Source organism: Peromyscus leucopus, chromosome 8b (assembly GCF_004664715.2).
Source record: "Peromyscus leucopus breed LL Stock chromosome 8b, UCI_PerLeu_2.1, whole genome shotgun sequence".
In the NCBI taxonomy this organism is placed as follows: domain Eukaryota; kingdom Metazoa; phylum Chordata; class Mammalia; order Rodentia; family Cricetidae; genus Peromyscus; species Peromyscus leucopus.
Window position 1 is genome coordinate 28,588,926 of NC_051086.1, and position 19,045 is coordinate 28,607,970.

The window sequence follows — 19,045 nt, forward strand, 5'->3', positions numbered from 1 at the left end:
TCCTCCATAGTGTCACAGCACTGGGAACCCCACTTTGCTTCCCTTTCAGCTTGGGGGCACAAGCAGACTGCTTTCTGGGCTGTTGACACAAGAGAACACAGGCAGGCAGTTTCCTAGCTGTGTACCATTTCTGAGTAATGAACCTTCATTCTAGATGTGAATTCATTTCATATCTAGAGATTTGTGGACATGATAAATTCTAGCATCCTTGTTCATTGCCTCAAATTGCACTTATTTGTTTTAATGGAAGAGCACCGCCAGATGACAGTCCATCTTATAATCTAAATACCAATCAGCAATCTTTCTCCTGGTGCACACCCTGCCATTTTAATACCAGAACGGTGACTGTTGTGTAAAGGACAGCTGGGTGACCTTTCAGGCCGCATACAGCTACTCAATGTGTCACCTGGATCATCATGAGTAGTTGCAGGGCTGTTAGGATAACACAGATAGTGACATTGTTCAGTTGCCTTTATGCTTTGATGTATATTACACACATACGAACATGGATAGATATGAGTCTACAGATATGTAAACATATGCATTTGTATGTTTATATACTATGAGACAGAAGACTCTCTGCCAGCTCTGTGGTATCTTTCTTATAAGGGCATTAATCCTACTAGATTACCTCAACACACACCTGACCCCACCAAATGAGAAAAGCCCAGGTAAGGAGCCTCGATCAGGCTACTTCCCTGGAGCCAGCAGCTTGCTGTCCAGGGAAGTGAATAGAAACAATATTTCTGTTTTCCTGTTAGTTGCTTGTTGTTGTTGTCTAGAGCACCTTAGATGTTTAAGTTAAAATCTTATAGACAGCTGCACACTTGGGCATTGCAGAGGGATTAAGAGGTAAATGAAGGTTTATCTGGAGCCCACCTTAAGACACACCTCCACCGTGCTTCTCCTACAGCATGGGAGTGTTAACTGTTTATAATCTCCAAAGCAAGAAAAATAAACATTCTGTTCCCTTGGAACCATGTAGATAAGAAATCTTCACATGAAGAGCCTCATGATTCTTCAAGTTAAAAATTGGGGTGGGGGGAACCAAATGTTATTCTAGCTTTCTGATCTTTCTTGCATTGGGCAAGTGCATTGATAAGTCTGCTCCTTTGGTGCCTTCTTAGAACACTGGGATGCATAGATGCCGCTGTGGGCTTTTTCCCACTGCTTTTTCACCAAGTGAGACAATGTGTATGTCTTTCTGGAATTCTGCCATGGCCAGTGTGATCTCTGCCCTTCCACCACTACCTGAATATCAATCACATTGGATAAGCAGACATTCCTTTCAACTCTGCAAAAAGGGATGAGGAGTTTGTGTGAAGGTATGCTCAGTTTAAAGGAACATGCCCCATTTTTAGCAGTCTGTTTCCATGCCAACAGAGGCAGCGGCCAACCAGAGAGTTCTCAAAGCTCCTGTAAATTTCCAGTCCTTCGTAGTGAAAACATTGTCTTCCTGCCCTGGTACCACAGAAGAGTGCAGGGAGCCAGCGGGGCCTGGAGTAGCATTCCAGCTGGCTGCAGTTGGGCTAAGTGCTGTCAGAAGGCAAATGCTGCACCGTGGGACTTCCGCCCTCACCAGCATGTGCTTGTAAGGATGCAGCAGAGGGCACTGCCCTGCCCTGCAGCGCTGAAGAAGAAGGCATGATGTGCAGGCCACCCCTCGAAGCTTTCTTTGGATCCTCATCTGCACAGCATATTAGTTACTGTCATGTTGTAAATCCTGGGGCAGATGCTGTGTGTGCTCCTGGCTGAGCCCTGGGTCTGTGGGCGCCCTCTGCAGTCGCTCTCAGTCAGCACAAGCAGCAGCACAGCTTCCAGGGTGAGCTGCTGCTGGCTTCTGTTCTATGGTGCAGTTTGGTTTGGTTTTCCTCTCTTTGCATTACATTTTAAAAATTACTTGAAGAAAGCCGGGCGGTAGTGTCGCACGCCTTTAATCCCAGCACTCGGGAGGCAGAGCCAGGTAGATCTCTGTGAGTTCAAGGCCAGCCTGGGCTACCAAGTGAGTTCCAGGAAAGGCGCAAAGCTACACAGAGAAACCCTGTCTCGGGAAAAAAAAAAATTACTTGAAGAGCCTTATTTTACTATGAGCAAATCAGACCTCAAAATTACAGCTAAAACCATGGACCTTTGGTGGCTCCTTTTAGCATCAGAGGATTCATAGGTTCACAGTGGATTTCACATTCAGTGTGAGTTGGATGAGAATAAGATACTTCTGTGGGCTTCACATTTTTGATCATAGCCTGTCCTTTTTAGTCTCCTTTATCCTTTACAACAACATAATTACATTTTGTTTTCTATTCTATGACACCAATGTCAATTCAAAAATAGGTACAAGAGCTGACAAGATGGCTCCTTGGGTCAAGGACCCACTTGGCAGTTGGCTTCTACTGGTCACCTCGTCTCCACACTCAGACCATGGCTACCCCAACACACACACATACACACAAAATGATTAATTTTTTGGAAAAAACACAGACTCCCAGATTCATACAATGAGATGAAACGGTTTACCTAGCATAATCACTTACCCATAGAAAATCCTTCTGATAATTTGTTCTTAAATGTGGCATGGTATTCCCTTTTCTTAGAAAACTGAAGCCAGTTTCGTATCTAGCTAGCATGTGAAGTGGAGAAAAGTACTGTTTTTAGTACGCGTCATAGAAGAGTCCAGAAGCACAAGTGGGCAGAAGTCAGTGTGGCAGGAAATAAAAAATACAACTATTTTAGTTACTAAATCACCCCCTTGATGGTTAATGGAGTTGTGTTGGTGGGGAGGGGACAAGCCAGGAAGTAGGAAACTGGAGATGTGATCCTGAGAAATTAGTTCTTTAGTGTCTCCTACCTTATCTTCTATTTAAAAAAAAAAAAATGTGTTGTCCAGGTGTGGTGGCACACGCCTTTAATCCCAGCACTCGGGAGGCAGAGGCAGGCGATCTCTGTGAGTTTGAGGCCAGCCTGGGCTACCAAGTGAGTTCCAGGACAGCCAGAGCTACATAGTGAGACCTTATCTCAAAAAAATAATAATAATAAAAAAAAATGTGTTAAGGTGAAATTCACTTATTATTAAATTAACCATTTTAAAGGAATCAATTCAATAATATTTTGTACATTTAATGATTGCTACAGTGTAGGCTCAAAGAAATTTCATCACCTCAGAAGAACACCCAACATAATCAGCAGCTGCTCCCAGGTCCCGTCCTGCAGTCAACAGTCTGCACACTGTTTCTAGATTTGCCTGTTTTGGATACTTCTTATAAGTGAAATAACGTGTCCTATTTTGTGTCTGTCTTCTTTCACATAGCATGTTCTCCAGGCTTATCCACACTCAGGTTTATTTTTAAGAGTCTCTCTCTCTCTGTCTCTCTCTGTCTCTGTGTGTCTGTGTGTGTGTGTGTGTGTGTGTGTGTGTGTGTGTGTGTGTGTGTGTGTGTGTGTATGAGAATTCACACTCACATGTGAGTGCAGGTACCAGCAAAGTCCAGAAGAGTATCAGACCTCAGGAGCTAGAATTACGGGGAGTGTGACCCACACAGCATGCATGCTAGGAACTAAACTTAGGCCTTGTGTGAGAGCAGGAGGTGCTCTTAACCGCTGCGCCATCTCTTCCACTGCTCACCCACATTTGGTTTGTGTCAATACATAATTCCTTTCTGGGACTGAATAGTACTCCGTTTCCAGTATAGACTCCAGATAGCTGTGAGCAACAAGCTGTTGAGGGTATAGTTACTGTGAACATGTGTGTTTGTGAACATGTTTCTGTCTGCATACCTGAGCTCTTTGCGTTTCACTTAGGAATAGAATTACAAGGGTGTACTTGTTTTTAATAAAGGTGCCATATGCAGAACTTTCAAAAGACTCTAATAAATGTTCTTATTTTGTGTCCTTTGGTCTTTTTTTTTTCCTAATAGAAATGACATAGTTCAGAGCCAGTGGGTGACTTTCTCACCATAGCTGCTGCCTTATTATCTGGAACACTTAAGTGATAAATGGCATTGTTTCTCTTTCATCTTTTCCGATTGTGTATGAGTAAGTACTTTGCTTCCTTCACTGACCTCGGAGCTGACCTTCCTGTCATCCTTCTCACTTTCAACACTGAACCTTTTTTCCTACCCTCTCTGAGAAAATACAAGTTATCACCCCAGAACTCTGTGACTTTCCCAGACCAGAGCTGGGAGCCTCCTGCAGATCCAGCCTTCCTGTGGTACAGTAACCCCTCACAGAGGCTGTCCTTGGGTGTCTGCCCCTTGCTCCTTTGCCCCCTCCAGTCTAACTTCCACCAAGTGGCTCCTGTGTGTGTGGAAGTGGCAGCACCCGACACCCTACTCCGTCCTTCCTCTGATGTCCATGCTCTCTTCTTTCTGAATCTGACCCACAAGTGCACTTTGAACTGTTGGTTTTCTTGACAGCCGAGCCCTGAACTCCTTTGCTTTCTGTTTATGTCTCTGCTTCAACAAATGCCTGTAACTTCAAATACCATGCTGTTCCCAGTCTCTTGTGCCTGGACCCACAAAACCAACTGCCATCTGACATTTCTGCTTCCATATCACATACGAGCTTCCTAAGGTCTAGCCTGAGCAACTCCTGTCTATAACTAGTCTACCAAATACTCAGGCCTTAGATCATCTCAGAGCAGTTCTGAAGGCATTAAGGAAATGGTCCTGTCAGAGCTCCTGCCCTGGGACATTGCACTGACTCCCCAAGACCCCTGAGCTTCTCTGCCACATCGTCGTAGCCCAGGCTGCGGCCCCAGGGCTCTTCAGTCCAGGGCTCCGGCTCGGTGCAGCCCTTACTTCTTACCACTCAGTGAATGTATGTATTGTTTGGCATGAGGTTACCAGTGTGGTCTGGTGAATGAAGGCAATCTTCGTTTTGGAGTTTATTAAAACATGGTGGTACACATCATGGAACAAGTGGAAAGAGAGTCTTGTGCTTCCTGACACTATATATTGGCACCACATCTGCATGGCAAAATGATTCTATCAGAATGTTATATCCATTATTAGAAATTTAATTGGGCAAGCAGTGGTGGCACACACCTTTAATCCCAGCAATCGGGAGGCAGAGGCAGGCGGATCTCTGTGAGTTTAAGGCCAGCCTGGTCTACAGAGAGAATTCCAAGATAGTCAAGGCTACACAGAGAAACCCTGTCTCAAACAACAACAAGAAAAAGAAAGAAATTTAATCTACAATTGTATCATTAATATACTCCCAAAATGAATGAAGCTCTGAACTGTGCCAGTTTATAGTAGCAAGAGGCTTTGCTACACAAGTACTAAGTTTTTAAGAAGAAAAGAGCTAGTTTTCATTTTTTAAGCCAACTCACAAACTGCATGACTAATACAGTCCCGCCCTGTGTGTTTTCTTTGCATACTTTCTATGTAGTATTAATAGAATGTTCACCAGACATTTTCTGAAGCCATGGGGCTCTCACAGTGGTGACAGAGGACAGGAAGTCTGGGCAGAATGGAATAGCTTTCATAGTTCAACAGATAAATAGGAAACTTCATATAAAATGTGATACATCAAGGTACTAACATCATCACACTCACGGGTCTTCCTCTGGGGTCTGGGATCAGAAGGAAGCCTCTGAGGTAACTTCTTCCCCTGACTGCAAAATAAGCCCTCCTGGCAAAGATATCTGGAGAGATGCTCAAGGTTAACATCCCATACAGAGTAGCAGAGGACCTAAGTTTAGTTCCCAGCACCCACGTTGGGTGGCTCATGGCTGCCTGTAACTCCACCTCCAGAGAACTGACACCTCTGGCCTCCATAGGCACCTTTACACATGTCTGCCTACCCATACACAGATACATAATTTTAAAATAATAAATCTTGAAATTAAAAATGTAAATGTGGAAATCTGTAAGCATTTTTTTTAATTTGCAGTTTTGTGCTTGAAGTAATAGTGGAAGTAAAAACAGTAACAGCCATCACCATTTTAAACATTGGTTTGCCTTTTCAATGTAAATTTTTCATGGTGTGATTTGCCTGTAGCTGATAAAACAATGGTTAAATCTCATTTGGCCACTGAACTGCATGACAGACAGATTAGACATGGGCCAATTTGACTCTCCATGCCCAAGCCCAAAAGATAAAGCAAGTGTGCTTCACTTCTGTGAGCTGTCCGGTTTATAGAATCAGGCCCTGGCTTCATCCTGCCAGAGTCAAACCACTTCACACTCTTAATTACTCCGACATCTGTTTGGGAAAAGCTGAAACCAGGATCTGTTCATTGCCCCGCAGGTTCTTCCATCAGAGGATCACCAGTTCCAGGGTGTTATTTCATCCCCTTCTTTGTCTTTGCCCCAGCTCACCACTCTTGGCTAGACTGCTCAGGTTGAGGTTTGTTTCAGGAATCTGCAGTTTGCCTTCTCCTTGTCCTGTAGTTACAGAACATATCCTGACCCCTCCCTGACTGCAGCCAGCTGCTCAGCACCCTTCCTCTCCTCTGTCTGTCCTCTTCACACCATAGCAGTTTCCCAGAAAGTGTCGCTTCTACCTTATTTTTGACATATACAGCTCTCAGGTGTCCTCAGAGTCCCAGCCCAAAGCTATGCTTTGTTTTAGCTTGCTCAGCTCATGCTGTTCTGTGTTATTAATGCATATGAAAAATCACTTTAATCATATCAAATGTAGGAAACATTTCAATATTGGTCATTTTAATTTGAAAAGCTAAAATTTTGTACATTATTATGTAAGTTATATGTAAGGTCTTTTTTGTTAGATATTAATCTTAATTTTATTACCTTAAACTATTTAAGAAGCAAGGGAAAGTAACTAAAAGACACTTTTAATATCGAAACATTTGTCATGTTTACATGACACAAGGTTAATCATTAGTAGATGAGCTACCTGTTTTCAAAGTAGTGATTAAAATCAAATATTTTATGAAAATAGAGCAAGTTCAAAACACTTACATTGACACAATTTGGTTTGTGTGTTTTGTAACAAGAAGTATTAAATTAAAATTTCAAAATCTTTCTTCTTATAGAAATGATATGAAAGACCATGAATGCTAGCCCTGAGGAACATGAGACATGGCGCCTTAGAGTCAATAAGTAAATTTCCACCTTGAAAAAGTCACTGTGGTCTCATCCATCCGCTGTAACTTCAGAACATGATGCCATGTGCACACACTGGCTCCTTTCGCTAGCAGTCATGCTGGGGACAAAGCCCATCGAGATATCTTCTGTCTAGAAATTTAAATTCAGGAAATGAGGGATAAAGCTTATGCACAAAACCCCACCAGAATATCATTATTGCAAGCATTGGAAATAAGTCAGTGATAAATGGTGGTTCTTGAGAGCTGTATGGCACCCCCAGCAGACATAACCTTCAGCTACTAATGTAATGCTTATCGTTGTGTAGCCCATTATGAGACTGGCAATGTGTAAAGCAGAGAACCATTGTGTCTCTGGGTGTTAGCGTCCATGGTTTTCACTTTTAGGTCTTTCTTTTCCATATTTTCTTGTTGAATGTGACTCAGGGCTCGAACTAGTTGAGAAAAACTTGAACCATGCTTGTGCAAATGGGCTGCATCCTCATCCGCCTCCCTTGACAGGCCTTTGTACACCCCTGAGTGTTGTATGTCTGGAAGTTCACAGTATCTGGATTCACACACTGAGATAGAGGCTTCCAGAGGTGCCCTCCTGCTTGTATGCAGTATGCTTTTGTGTGTCAGCATTTCCTTTTCCTTATGGAACAAACGGGTTTAAGGACTTCTCAGGGGACAGGGTTTTGAAATGCTTTCGTTCCTCAAGTTTCCAGAAATAAAGACAACCTCTACAAGGATTCAAGTGTGAATTCAATTTTACTTTCTTAGCTATACTTTTTGCCTTATGAAAGATGTAAGCACACTGTCTTTGTGTTTTGAACTGCTTTCCCACCAGAATTCCGCGTCACGTGTATTCTTTTCCCTTCAGTCATTTGCAAGATGGGCATGGAAGGTACTGACTGTCAGGTTGGTCAGCTTACTAATAGCATGAAGGCTGTGGTCTTACGAGCCCATTAGTGCAGGGTGACACCTCAGAGAGGCATAGGATACAGCTCTCAGGTACACTGCACTGACATGAAGCCCTCTCCAGGAAAACAGGCTTCTCGGACACCCATGCCATCCTAGGACATTATGCTAGGCTGGTATGTAGACTAGGATGGCAGCTAGGGATACAGATCTGCAAAGGGCTGAGGAACATCCAGGGTTCTGGGATTTCTCTTTTACATGGATGGGCCAGCCTTGGTTAATGTAGAGACTCTAGAGAGAGGAAGGGGAACCTGTAGCTAGAGTTGTCCTGGTCCTGCCTGGCCCACGGTCAGGACAAATCTCTCTCACCCACCAGTCCCGCAGCTGCTCAGACCCAACCAAGTAATCTCGCTTTTCATGGTGGCATCTGGTGGTGTCTCTCTGTCTCAGCCTTCCACTTCCCAGAATTCTCCTCTCTCCTTATCCTGCCTATACTTCCTGCCTGGCTACTGGCCAATCAGTGTTTTATTTATTGACCGACCAGAGCAACACATTTAACATACAGAACATCCCACAGCACTTCCCCTTTTCTTTTTTTCAAAAAGAAAGGTTTTAACTTTCACATAGTAAAATTACATATGACAAAACAATTATCAAGCAAGATTTACAGTTACAATATCTAGTCCATTTATAATATCTAGTCTTTTTCTATTTGGCAAAATTAAAGAAGATTATATCTTATACTTGTGAGTCCAAGGTTTCATATCTAACTTATCTCTTATCATAACTAAGGAAATTATAACTATCTAGTCTTCAATTACATCAAAGACCCCAGAAGAATATACTATTACCTGAGAAAAGGGAGAAGGATGCAAACAACTTTCGGGAGTCTTTCAAAGTAGACAGAGACAGCTGGCAGCCTGGACAGTCATCCAAAGTTCCTTTGTAAAGTTGGGGCATCTGTCTTCAGCCCACAGGCCTAGAGTCTCTCAGTCACCTCTCTCTGTGTCCTGTAGAATGTCTGGCAGTTTCCTCTGAGAAGCAGGAACCTGAAGGACCATTTTGCCAAGCAAAGTTCAGTGGTCACCTTCCTATGGGTCCTGCATGTCTAGTCAATCAAGCAGTCTAGGCAAGAACAGTTTCTTGCCCAAATGGCTATTTTTTTCCAAGAAGAAGTCTTTGATGCCCATCATCCTCTCTGAAGTAAATCGGTGCTGCCAGGAGCAGACATGTCTCACTGTCCAGAAAGTCTAAATTTTTAAAATATTTTAAATGCCATATTCTGGAGGTCTTTGAAGTGTTTGAAGATTACCTATCTATCTAAAATATATCTATGTATACCTAGAAAACTTAATTAACATGCTATAAGTTTGACTATTATAGAAGACTAATTATTAATCTGTATTTCTTAATTATCCATTACAATCTAAATGAGTTACATAAAGATAATACCTCTAACAAGAATAGAAATATATATACAGTATAACAAAATCAACTCTAAATTTGTATTAATTAACTAAAATCTATAGCAATATAAAACATTTCTAAACAAGTTGTTCTCTAAAAGTAGGTTCATTAATCTACCCTTTCATCCTATCATTATCTATACTATCCCCCTTTCTTCTTTAGAAAGGGATTGTATTTATAATCAACCTGTTTTAAATAAAAATATTGGTTTTTCTCTGTCCCACACCAGAGTCCTCTCTCGACTTTTTTTTAGCAATATGTTTGTGTTTAGAGAAGGAATGAGCCAATTCCATCTCCAAAGCCAGCTTGGTATATTTGGGAATTTGGGCATAGCTTCTCTTACTACTTCCTGCTAGAGGGGAGCACTGTATCTTATGGGGACACAAAGAAAATTTTAGGATTATGAGGGTCTATGAGGGTGTATCGTCGGAGCCAGTTGCCTTGAAATGGTTCTGGATGTTGGATCATCTGGGCCATGGTGTCATCAGAGACCTTTCAGGTGGTCTTGGCTGGTCAAACCTGATGTATCTTAATCCGGAACAAATCCATAGCCTCTGGCTTTCTGTGGAAACAAAAGCAGAGCCTCCTTTCCAAAGCAACATATCCTTACATCTAAATTTTGAAGTCAAGGTACCTTTAAAATATACATATTGGCTTAACTCACCAGCTTTTACAATCAAATGTTTTTCTGCAGTTAAAAATCCCAAAGACAACACAGTCCAGATTCTCTGTGTAATGTCCATCTTTATGTGGCTTATTTTTATACTATCTTTACTGTCTCTTTAAAGACTTTATTTTTAAAAACTATTTCTTTATATAACTGTGTATATTCCTTTTTCTCTCTCTTCCAAGCCTACGTACATTTTTACACACATTGTAAAGCATTTAAAGTCTTGTTCCATCTGAATCTGTCTTATTGTGAATCTATTGTTTTAAACTGCAGCATTACTAGGTCTAAAATAGCAGCTTTGGTTGGTGGCTCCACCTACCTCAGCCCCACGTTGGGCACCAAATGTAGATGTAACAGTCTTATTAAATAAGAAACACAGAGCCAAATGCAGAGTTAAAAGCCCAAGAGGTCAGAGTAGTAGCTAAGAGCTGAGACTAAAAATCCTTTCTTACCCTTCGCTGCTGCTGTCGTCCTTCCCCTCAGAAAGAGACCTACTTCCTGTGTATCTGTCTTTTTATTGACTTTCTGTTCTACCTTCTTATTGGTTGTAAACCCAATCACATGACCTTGTCACTGCCTTTCTATACAGACCTCCAGGTCTTCTGTGATTGGTATTGAGATTAAAGGTGTGTGTCTCCATGCTGGCTGTATCCTTGAACACACAGAGATCTGTCTGTCATGTGATCGGGATTAAAGGCATGTGCCACCACCGCCTGGCCTCTGCTATGGCTTGCTAGTAGCTCTGACCCCCAAGCAACTTTATTTATTAACATACAAATAAAATCACATTTCAGTACAAATGAAATATCACCATAGGAACCTTTCCTGATCAGGCGTCTCGGCCATAGCCATGGACACCTCTGTGGTCAGAAGAGTCATGTCCTCTATTTTCAAGGTCCCTGATTCCTTTCACAATCCCTGAAAAGCTAGTAAATACACCCTGCCCAACCTCTGCCTCCCAGTGTGGTGCACCTGTCCACTGGCATGTACTCTGTGTTTATTGGTTTCTACTAAGTTGGTGAGTAGAGTACTAAAAGGAAGTTTGCTATTTTCTTTTTTTTTTTTGATTTTTCGAGACAGGGTTTCTCTGTGTAGTTTTGCGCCTTTCCTGGGACTCACTTGGTAGCCCAGGCTGGCCTCGAACTCACAGAGATCCGCCTGCCTTTGCCTCCCGAGTGCTGGGATTAAAGGCTTGAAGTTTGCTATTTTCTAAAATTACTAGTCTGTACTATATGGTACTATATAACTAGTACATTCTAAGAATAGCCTTTACCACATTGTTCCTCACTAATTATGTTTAATATGAACAAATGCCATAGTTGAATTGTAAAATTCACCAAGATTTGCAATGTGCTGGGGCATCTCTGTTCCCTACCCTCCATACCCAGTGTTCACCAAGCTCTACAACTGACCTTTACCCCCTGTCTACCTGAGTGTGTTAGATAATATGTGTCCCATAGTGTTCACCTTTGGGTATAGACAGGGTAGAAGAGCTAGGCAGCCAACAGATATAATATAACTCATTACTTCTAAGTCTACCTCCTCTCCAGTCATGTCCTTTCTAATGTCTTCGCTTCAAAGTCATTGTCCCATCAGCAGTTACTGATGCCTCTCCAGCAATCCCATACAACAGGGGCCTTAGAGTAGCATACCTTTGGGGAGTTATATGGGGAGTTTTGAGAGCATCGGTTAAATCATTTTGTTCCCTTCAGGCCAAATGACCTAAGTTGTCTGAGGGGTTGCTTATTTTCGCCGTATAGGAACTGGGTGAAAAACACAGGACTTGGGTGTGGTTTTTGTTTTAACAATTGGTGATTGGTGCCTTGTCTCTGTGGTATGAGAAATGTATATCTGCTCTCTGCCTCTAGTTCTTGGCACACAGCTCCTAACGTGGTTTCCTAGGTGACAGGAGGAGGGGGTGAGTAAGCATCTTCTGTCAGCCTTGATCTTAGTCCTCAGTTCCTGACACAGACTGCTCAGTGTTGCCAGTGACAAGAACATCTGGGGTATGCTAGATGATAGGTAGCTAGGGCCCCTGATGGCTTCTGGGTACCTTTAGTTCCAGGAAGGCACAGGTGGAGTCAGAGAAAGGATGGAAGCCCAGAGCAGAGGTCCTCTCCCTGTGCATCTCTTCCAGGGATCTGTTTCTGAATTGTGTCCTTTATAGTAAAGCAGTAATCATAAAGTACCTTCCTGCGTTTTGTGGAACCGTCAGGCAAATACTCAAGTCTGAGGAGGATGCTGTAGTATGAATAGCCTCAGCTAGGGACTAGTACTTGAAATTGGGACCATCTAGGGAGTCATGTTTGATTGGAACTGTTGGACACCCAGTTGCTATCCTCAGATTGGAGGACAGAGACACAGGGAAAGCCTGTGCATTTGCAGTCAGAAATGTCAGCCCCGAGGAATGCATCAGAGTGACATGTGTCCGTTCTGTGTGCTAGCCTCACAGATATACTGTGTGTGTTAACATGAGTGATTGCAATCTTGAGTGACTCAGAACTGCCCTCCTGTGTTTGGGGGGGAGGGTCCCTGAAGCAACCAGTGTCCAATCAGAAGAGCCTCTGAGAAGCACAAACTTGCTTTGCCTCTTGGCTTGCTGATGGAGTAACTGCTGATGTCCTGATGTAAATATGCAGGAAGTGTAGTGTTCAGAGCATGTCTCCTAACTACATATTGTGTTTGGAGTTTGTTTGTTTTTTTTAAGGTACCCTTGTTCTGTGATCTTTCTTTAAGGATCCCTGGGGAGAAGGGAAAGACACTGCTTGCTGCTGGAGCTTCTCCCTGACATGGACCCTCTGAGCTGGAGTGACACCCTGACCCTTTATCCTCTTAGGTTTTCCTTGGGATTCTCCCTGCTGTGGCCACCTTAAGTACCACCCAGCATTAGCCTCCACATTCCTGAAAAATGCTAGTGTCAGAAGTATGCATGCTGTTTAAGCTTTTACTTGGCTTTTGCTCTCTGTGGCAGTTTTATATCAACTGTATCAGCTCTAAATGTGGTATCAGTGAAACTTTGTGGCCCAAAACCAAATTATCTCGTTTCTGTGTTCAGGACTCTTATCTAGGTGTTCGTAAGAGCCATTGAGCAGTTCAGGGCTCTTTGGGCAGCCTGAGGCAGGACTCTGCTCTGCAGTCCTCATAGGATCAACACTGTCAGGACTGTGGTCTCTGAGGCACGCAGGGTCTCCTGCAGATGGGAGACACTAGTATGATGCATTCTAAGCCTTTTGTTCAGTCTCTTCTCCCTGCCATTAAGAAACAGGCATATTTTGTTTCATCATGTTGGTAACTTTTATGCAGACCCTTAGTCATCCTAACTGTAATTTGAAAATAAAAGCAAAACAAGTTAAAGTAACTAGGGAAAAGGTTTCTGTTTTACTTGTTGTGTTATTTTTAAATAGACTTGTTTTCTAAATTGAATATCTAGAGATGCTGTAAACAGAATCTCTTTGAAAATGGGGGGTAGATTAATTTTTATTCTATAAGTGAAATGTCCACATTTCCTAATGTGAGCTTGTTTCTACCAATTCTCACAATTTACTCTGTAGCAGACGGTGATACCAGTTGAGTATAGCTTTTTCAGGACTTGTAGGGTGAGATTCAGTGTGTGTTTATGCAGACTGTTAAATTCATAACTTAGAAGTTTCTCTCTGACCTAATTTATACGTATTCAGGCATCACTGAAGCTGTTTCTTTTAAATTCTTTCCTGGTGGAGAAGTCCTTCCAAACAAGCCAGTCTTTTCTTAAAATAAATTGTTACTATTAACATAGAAAAAAATGTCAGGGAACCTCCTGTTGTTGCTCCAATGAGATTTCCTTTGGACAAGTCATAACGTATAAGCCAACTATCAGTTCACTTGAATATTGTGTGAAGTATTTCAATAGGAAATGCTTGGCATTCATTTTAAATTCAAATTATTAGCTAAACAAAAGAATTGCTGAGTAAGCCGGGTAGTGGTGGCTCATGCCTTTAATCCTAGCACTTGGGAGGCAGAGGCAGGCGCATCTCTGTGAGTTCGAGGCCAGCCTGGTCTACAAAGCGAGTTCCAGGAAAGGTGCAAAGCTACACAGAGAAACCCTGTCTCGGGAGGGGGGGGGGGAGAGAATTGCTGAGCAAATTCAGAATTCACCAGCAAGCAGAATCCCAAAATAATTTCTTTTTCAACTTAGTACCACGTAATGTCTTCTCTCACCTCCCTTATTAAGACAAGATCTCACCCTACATGTAGTTCAGGATGTCCTGGAACTCAGTATGCAACTTGACTGGCCTTAGACCTGCAGTAGCCCTCTTGCCTCAGCCCCTTGAGAGCTGGGATTAAAGACATGGCTACCACACTCAGCTTCCCAATCGACTTCCTTCTTGTTGTATAATGCAGTGGGTGTTTAATAAAGGTTAACAGTGTCTCCTTTGGAACTGCAGGAATTGGGGTTACAGCTGCTGATAAACTCTTTCCTTTCCACAGTGCTCCAGCTGAGGCTGCAGCAGAGGAGGACGAGAGAACAGCTAGTGGACCAGGGCATCATGCCACGTAAGACCAAGTCACTGTTGCTCTGGTGTGTGGGGACAGCATGGCCATTCCTGAGGAAGGCTTCCCTCCTTCTGTTCAGTCCTTGCACTTTCCGTGAACGCTCATCAGGAGAGCCAGGTGTCAGCATGGCTCAGCCAGGAGAACCCTCAGTACATCTTAAAAACATATGCAGCCTAAAAAATGGGCTTGAATTTTACACTAATGAAGAATGCCTTTAAGGCACTGCAAAGTTCTTTTTTTAAAGATGTATTTATTTTATGTATATGAGTACTCTGCTTGTATGTATGCCTGCATGACACAGGAGGACATTAAATACCATTATACATGGTTGTGAGCCACTGCGTGGTTGCTGGGAATTGAACTCAGGTCCTCTGGAAGAGCAACCAGTGCTCTTAACCATTGACCCATCATCTCTCCAGCCCCCACTGTGGAGTTCTTACTGTGAGCTTTAATGTCTGTTTGGACTTTAAAGTGGTTGAACTGATAATTCTGCTGGTATATCTGAGGTTAGACCTACAAGAGTAATGTGATAGCCTTAACTCATGACCTTCAGAATTCTACCTGAACTTAAGGTCATTCTCCATGGTGCTGGGCTATGGTCTACCTAATTACACACATCTCGGGTTTGTAACTTATGGAATGCTATTGACAGTTAGTTTGGGCTTTCTCTGGCCTTGAGTACACTTGTTTCCTTCAAGAGATTCATAAGAGTTGATTTTAGAATATTTATCTAAATTGTTTTCTTTACATTTAACCACTAGGTTTGGGGTTTTTAGAGGAGAGAATGGTTGTTTTCTATATGCCATGGACTTTGTTTAGAAATTAACTTTCCCAAGGGTTAATTTATTCCACTTTAAAACACTAGAAATTACAGAACAAACACGTGCTTCCCAGTCCTGTAACTCATTGCTTGCCCAGAAATACTTATCAGTTAATGAAGATAAGGAGTGCTTGTTTGTTTTTAGCAGATTTTTTTCATCAGTGAAACTTTTGTAGATTGCTTACTGTCAGTCATCTAAGTCCCCTAAATCCAGCTGTGCTCCCCAGAGCCACTCTGATAACTGCTCAGCATCTCCACCACTGCAGTCTCCCCCAGCCAGCTCATCAACAGCATCAGTAATGATGCTTACAGCACTCCTTCCGGGTCAGCCCTGGCTGGTGTGTAGAGCTGGTCCTCAGCCAGGCTGGCAGGGGTGGGCTACTGGGAGCCTCAGAGGTGTCTCCAGGACTAAACTAGAAGATTGTGCTCAAGACAACCTGCCCAGGGAAGCCTAGTCCTAGCTCCCATTTACTGACCCACGCCCATGGTTCTTAGGTACAATGGTGGATGTACACAAATGAAGAGTCTCCAAAGATGACAGACTGAAATGCAAACACCGTTTCTCCTTGTGCTGAGATTCTGAAATAGAATACTGATGACTTACTAAAGAGTCATCTTTTGTTGTGTTGCACTGTGGTGTGGTACAAAGAACATGACCCTTTGAATTTAGAATGCTGGATTTAAGTCCCACTGGGACCAACAGTTAGCTGTATGACCTCAGGGACTTGCACACCTCTTCTTCTGGGGTTCACCCGCACTAGGCAGGTTTATTAGGGAGACCAGCAGCAGTCGTGACTGTGCCTTACCACAGAACCAAGACAGTTGTGAGTTCTGAGTAAATGTGTGCTGTGTCCCCGTGTTCCAGTTCCAGAGCCACATGGTCTTTGTCTGGCAGCACATATGGGCACTAAGAACAAAACCTGTGGAAGTCCCTGGGCCTTGGAATGGTCTGACCTGTCACTTACACAGTCCTGAGACAGCAGCTCTGTTTGAAATGTCCACTTGCTTTATTTGTGATGTACATCATTTCAGTAGGGTAGCATTGAAGTCTTCATGTTTGGAGGGGTCTCATAAAGGAACTGTAAATAAATGTCAGCACAGATACACACTGTTGGGGTTAGCAGATTGGCTAGCTAAGATGTGAGCTCCTGTTTATGCTGTAGAAACCATTTGTTTTCTTCCTAACAGCTTTGAAGAGTCCGGCAGCATTCCATGAGCAAATAAAAAGCCTGGAGCGAGCCAGAGTAAGTCATTTCATTTTAAAAATCTTTATTTCTCTGCTGTATCCCAAGCACCAGTACTTCTAAATATATTGATGCAGAATATACCCATTATCTCCAAGATCTGTGGTGTAGATAGCATGTATTCTGGGGTAGTTGGATTTCTAGAGGCTTTTAGAAAGTGTCTGACAGTTCAGTTTTGTTCTTTTAAAATCAGTAGTATCATGGAAAAGATGTCTCAGTCAGTAGAGTGTTTGCCACAGGGCTGTGTTTAAAGCGAGTCTGGGCCTGGCAGCTCACACCTATACTGATCCCAGCACTGAGGAGGCTGAGGCAAGAAGTGCTTGCTGACCAGCCAGGTTAACCAACTGGGTGAGCTCACCTGACATAGTCTCTGTCCTTCACATGCACATGCTCACACGTGTGCATATGTACATGCATTACCCCAACACTCTACATGTCTATATTCACACATGTACACATGTGCATGCATTGCCCCACATACACACCCATAAAAAACAAAACAGTAATTTGTCTTAGTTAGGGTTTCTATTGCTGTGAAGAGACACCATGACCACAGCAACTCTTATGAGGAAAACATTTAGTTGGGACTAGCTTACAGTTCAAAGGTTCAGTCCATTATCATGGCAGACATGGCAGTGTGCAGGCAGAGGAGGAGCTGGGAATCCTAGACCTTGATCCACAAGCAACAGGAAGTAGACTGTATCACTGGAAGTAGCTTGAGCAAAGAAGACCTCAAAGCCCACCCCACAGTGATACACTTCCTCCAACAAAGCCAGAAAGAGAAAGTGAAAAAACTGAAGAGAAAGTGAAAAAAGATACCTGACACCAGCCTCTGTCCTCTTCATGTACATGCTCACACATGTACATATGCACATGTATTGCCCCCAACACTCTAGAAGGGGACCTGCCCGGTGGCCAGAACCTGGGGCCAAGTTGGGCAGGTCTTCCTGGAGTGGCTGGTGCCCAGGGATGGTGTCCAGGTTGGGCCCGGATACTCACCTCTGGTTCAGAAGGGAAGTCGGGGGCAGGCTGGGAGCTGGGGGCTGGTCTCTAAGTCTCAGGAAGTGGCTGGGGTCTTGGGCAGATGGGTGTGGGGGCAGGGCGCGGAGATTGCAGGGGCTGCTGGGGGGCTTGGAAAAGGGGATCCCTCCCAATGGGGCTAGAAGGGGACCTGCCCGGTGGCCAGAACCTGGGGCCAAGTTGGACAGGTCTTCCCAGAGTCGCCCCAACACTCTATATGCACACGCTCACATATACACATGTATTATCCCCCCACATGTACACGTGCATGCATTACTCTGACACAGAGTCATAAAGTAAACAGAAGTAACTAGTTCATTTGTTTTCAGGGCTGTGCTAACTAGCTTCTTATTAATTTGACACAAGCTAAAATGCCCCAGCAAATCGCAAGCCTATGGGACATTTTCTTGACCAATGACTGATATAGGGAGGGCCTAGCTCATCATGCCTGGGCTGGTGAGCCTGGGTTTTATAAGAAAGAAGTCTAGGGCCAGACTCTAACAGACAGACTGGGCAAGAGCTTCTGCTGTTTGTCAGCCCTGCAGAGGGACAAGAAAGTCATGTGCTTCTCAAGGTCCTCGGCCAGTTTCCCTGTGGGTCTTTGTCACTGTTGATTTGCCTAAGGATTGAGAGCACAGCTAAATACAGAACGTGCTATACTCAGCTGTGTTCTTGAAAGGGATTCTTTGGTGGCCACACATCACATGGGTGCTCAGTGCCATTATGTCTTTCTGTTTTTCCTGAGGGGAGGGGGTTCTGTTATGCAGTATAAAAATAAGAACATTATAAAAATTCCTTCACACTGTCCCCAGAATGCAATAATAACCTAGACCTATTGCTTGAGTGTTGAGTGCGGTTTTAGAGAATGTGCTAAGACTATGAACTCAAATAAAATATTACTATTATTTTTAAAAACTTTAATATCTAAATAAATTTCTACTTTTATAAAGTATTGGTTTTATATAAAAGGGTTAAATCTTATGTTTATTCAAAGCTCATCTTAAAAATTTGAGCTTTTCTCAGTTTCACTATAAAACTCTATAAAGTAGTTATTTAAACTAATATGCATCAGACCCCCCTGGGCAATACTGAAGGGTACATGGTTGTCTTGTACTAGATGATAGTTCCCCTAGCACTAATTTCTAGTTACTCTCTCAAAGACACAACAAAAAGGGTGTATAATTTATTTTTGAAGAAAATCTAAAACTACAATAAATCATGAACAACTTTTTTTTTTTTAAAGACTGAAAACTTTCTGAAGCACAAGATCCGGAGTCGCCCAGACCGCTCTGAGCTGGTCAGAATGCATATTTTAGAAGGTAAGAGGT

General features: G+C 43.0%; 1 protein-coding gene across 3 annotated transcripts in view; it reads left to right on the forward strand.

The window, feature by feature from the left end:
- Positions 1–19,045, forward strand: part of Mrtfb (myocardin related transcription factor B) — a 161,710-nt gene that overhangs the window by 102,565 nt on the left and 40,100 nt on the right. For all 3 annotated transcript variants that reach the window (XM_028890039.2, XM_028890041.2, XM_028890042.2), the window contains 3 exons: positions 14,568–14,633; positions 16,642–16,697; positions 18,961–19,036. In XM_028890039.2, the coding sequence (XP_028745872.1) occupies positions 14,568–14,633; positions 16,642–16,697; positions 18,961–19,036 (198 nt within the window). The remainder of the gene's footprint in view (positions 1–14,567; positions 14,634–16,641; positions 16,698–18,960; positions 19,037–19,045) is intronic.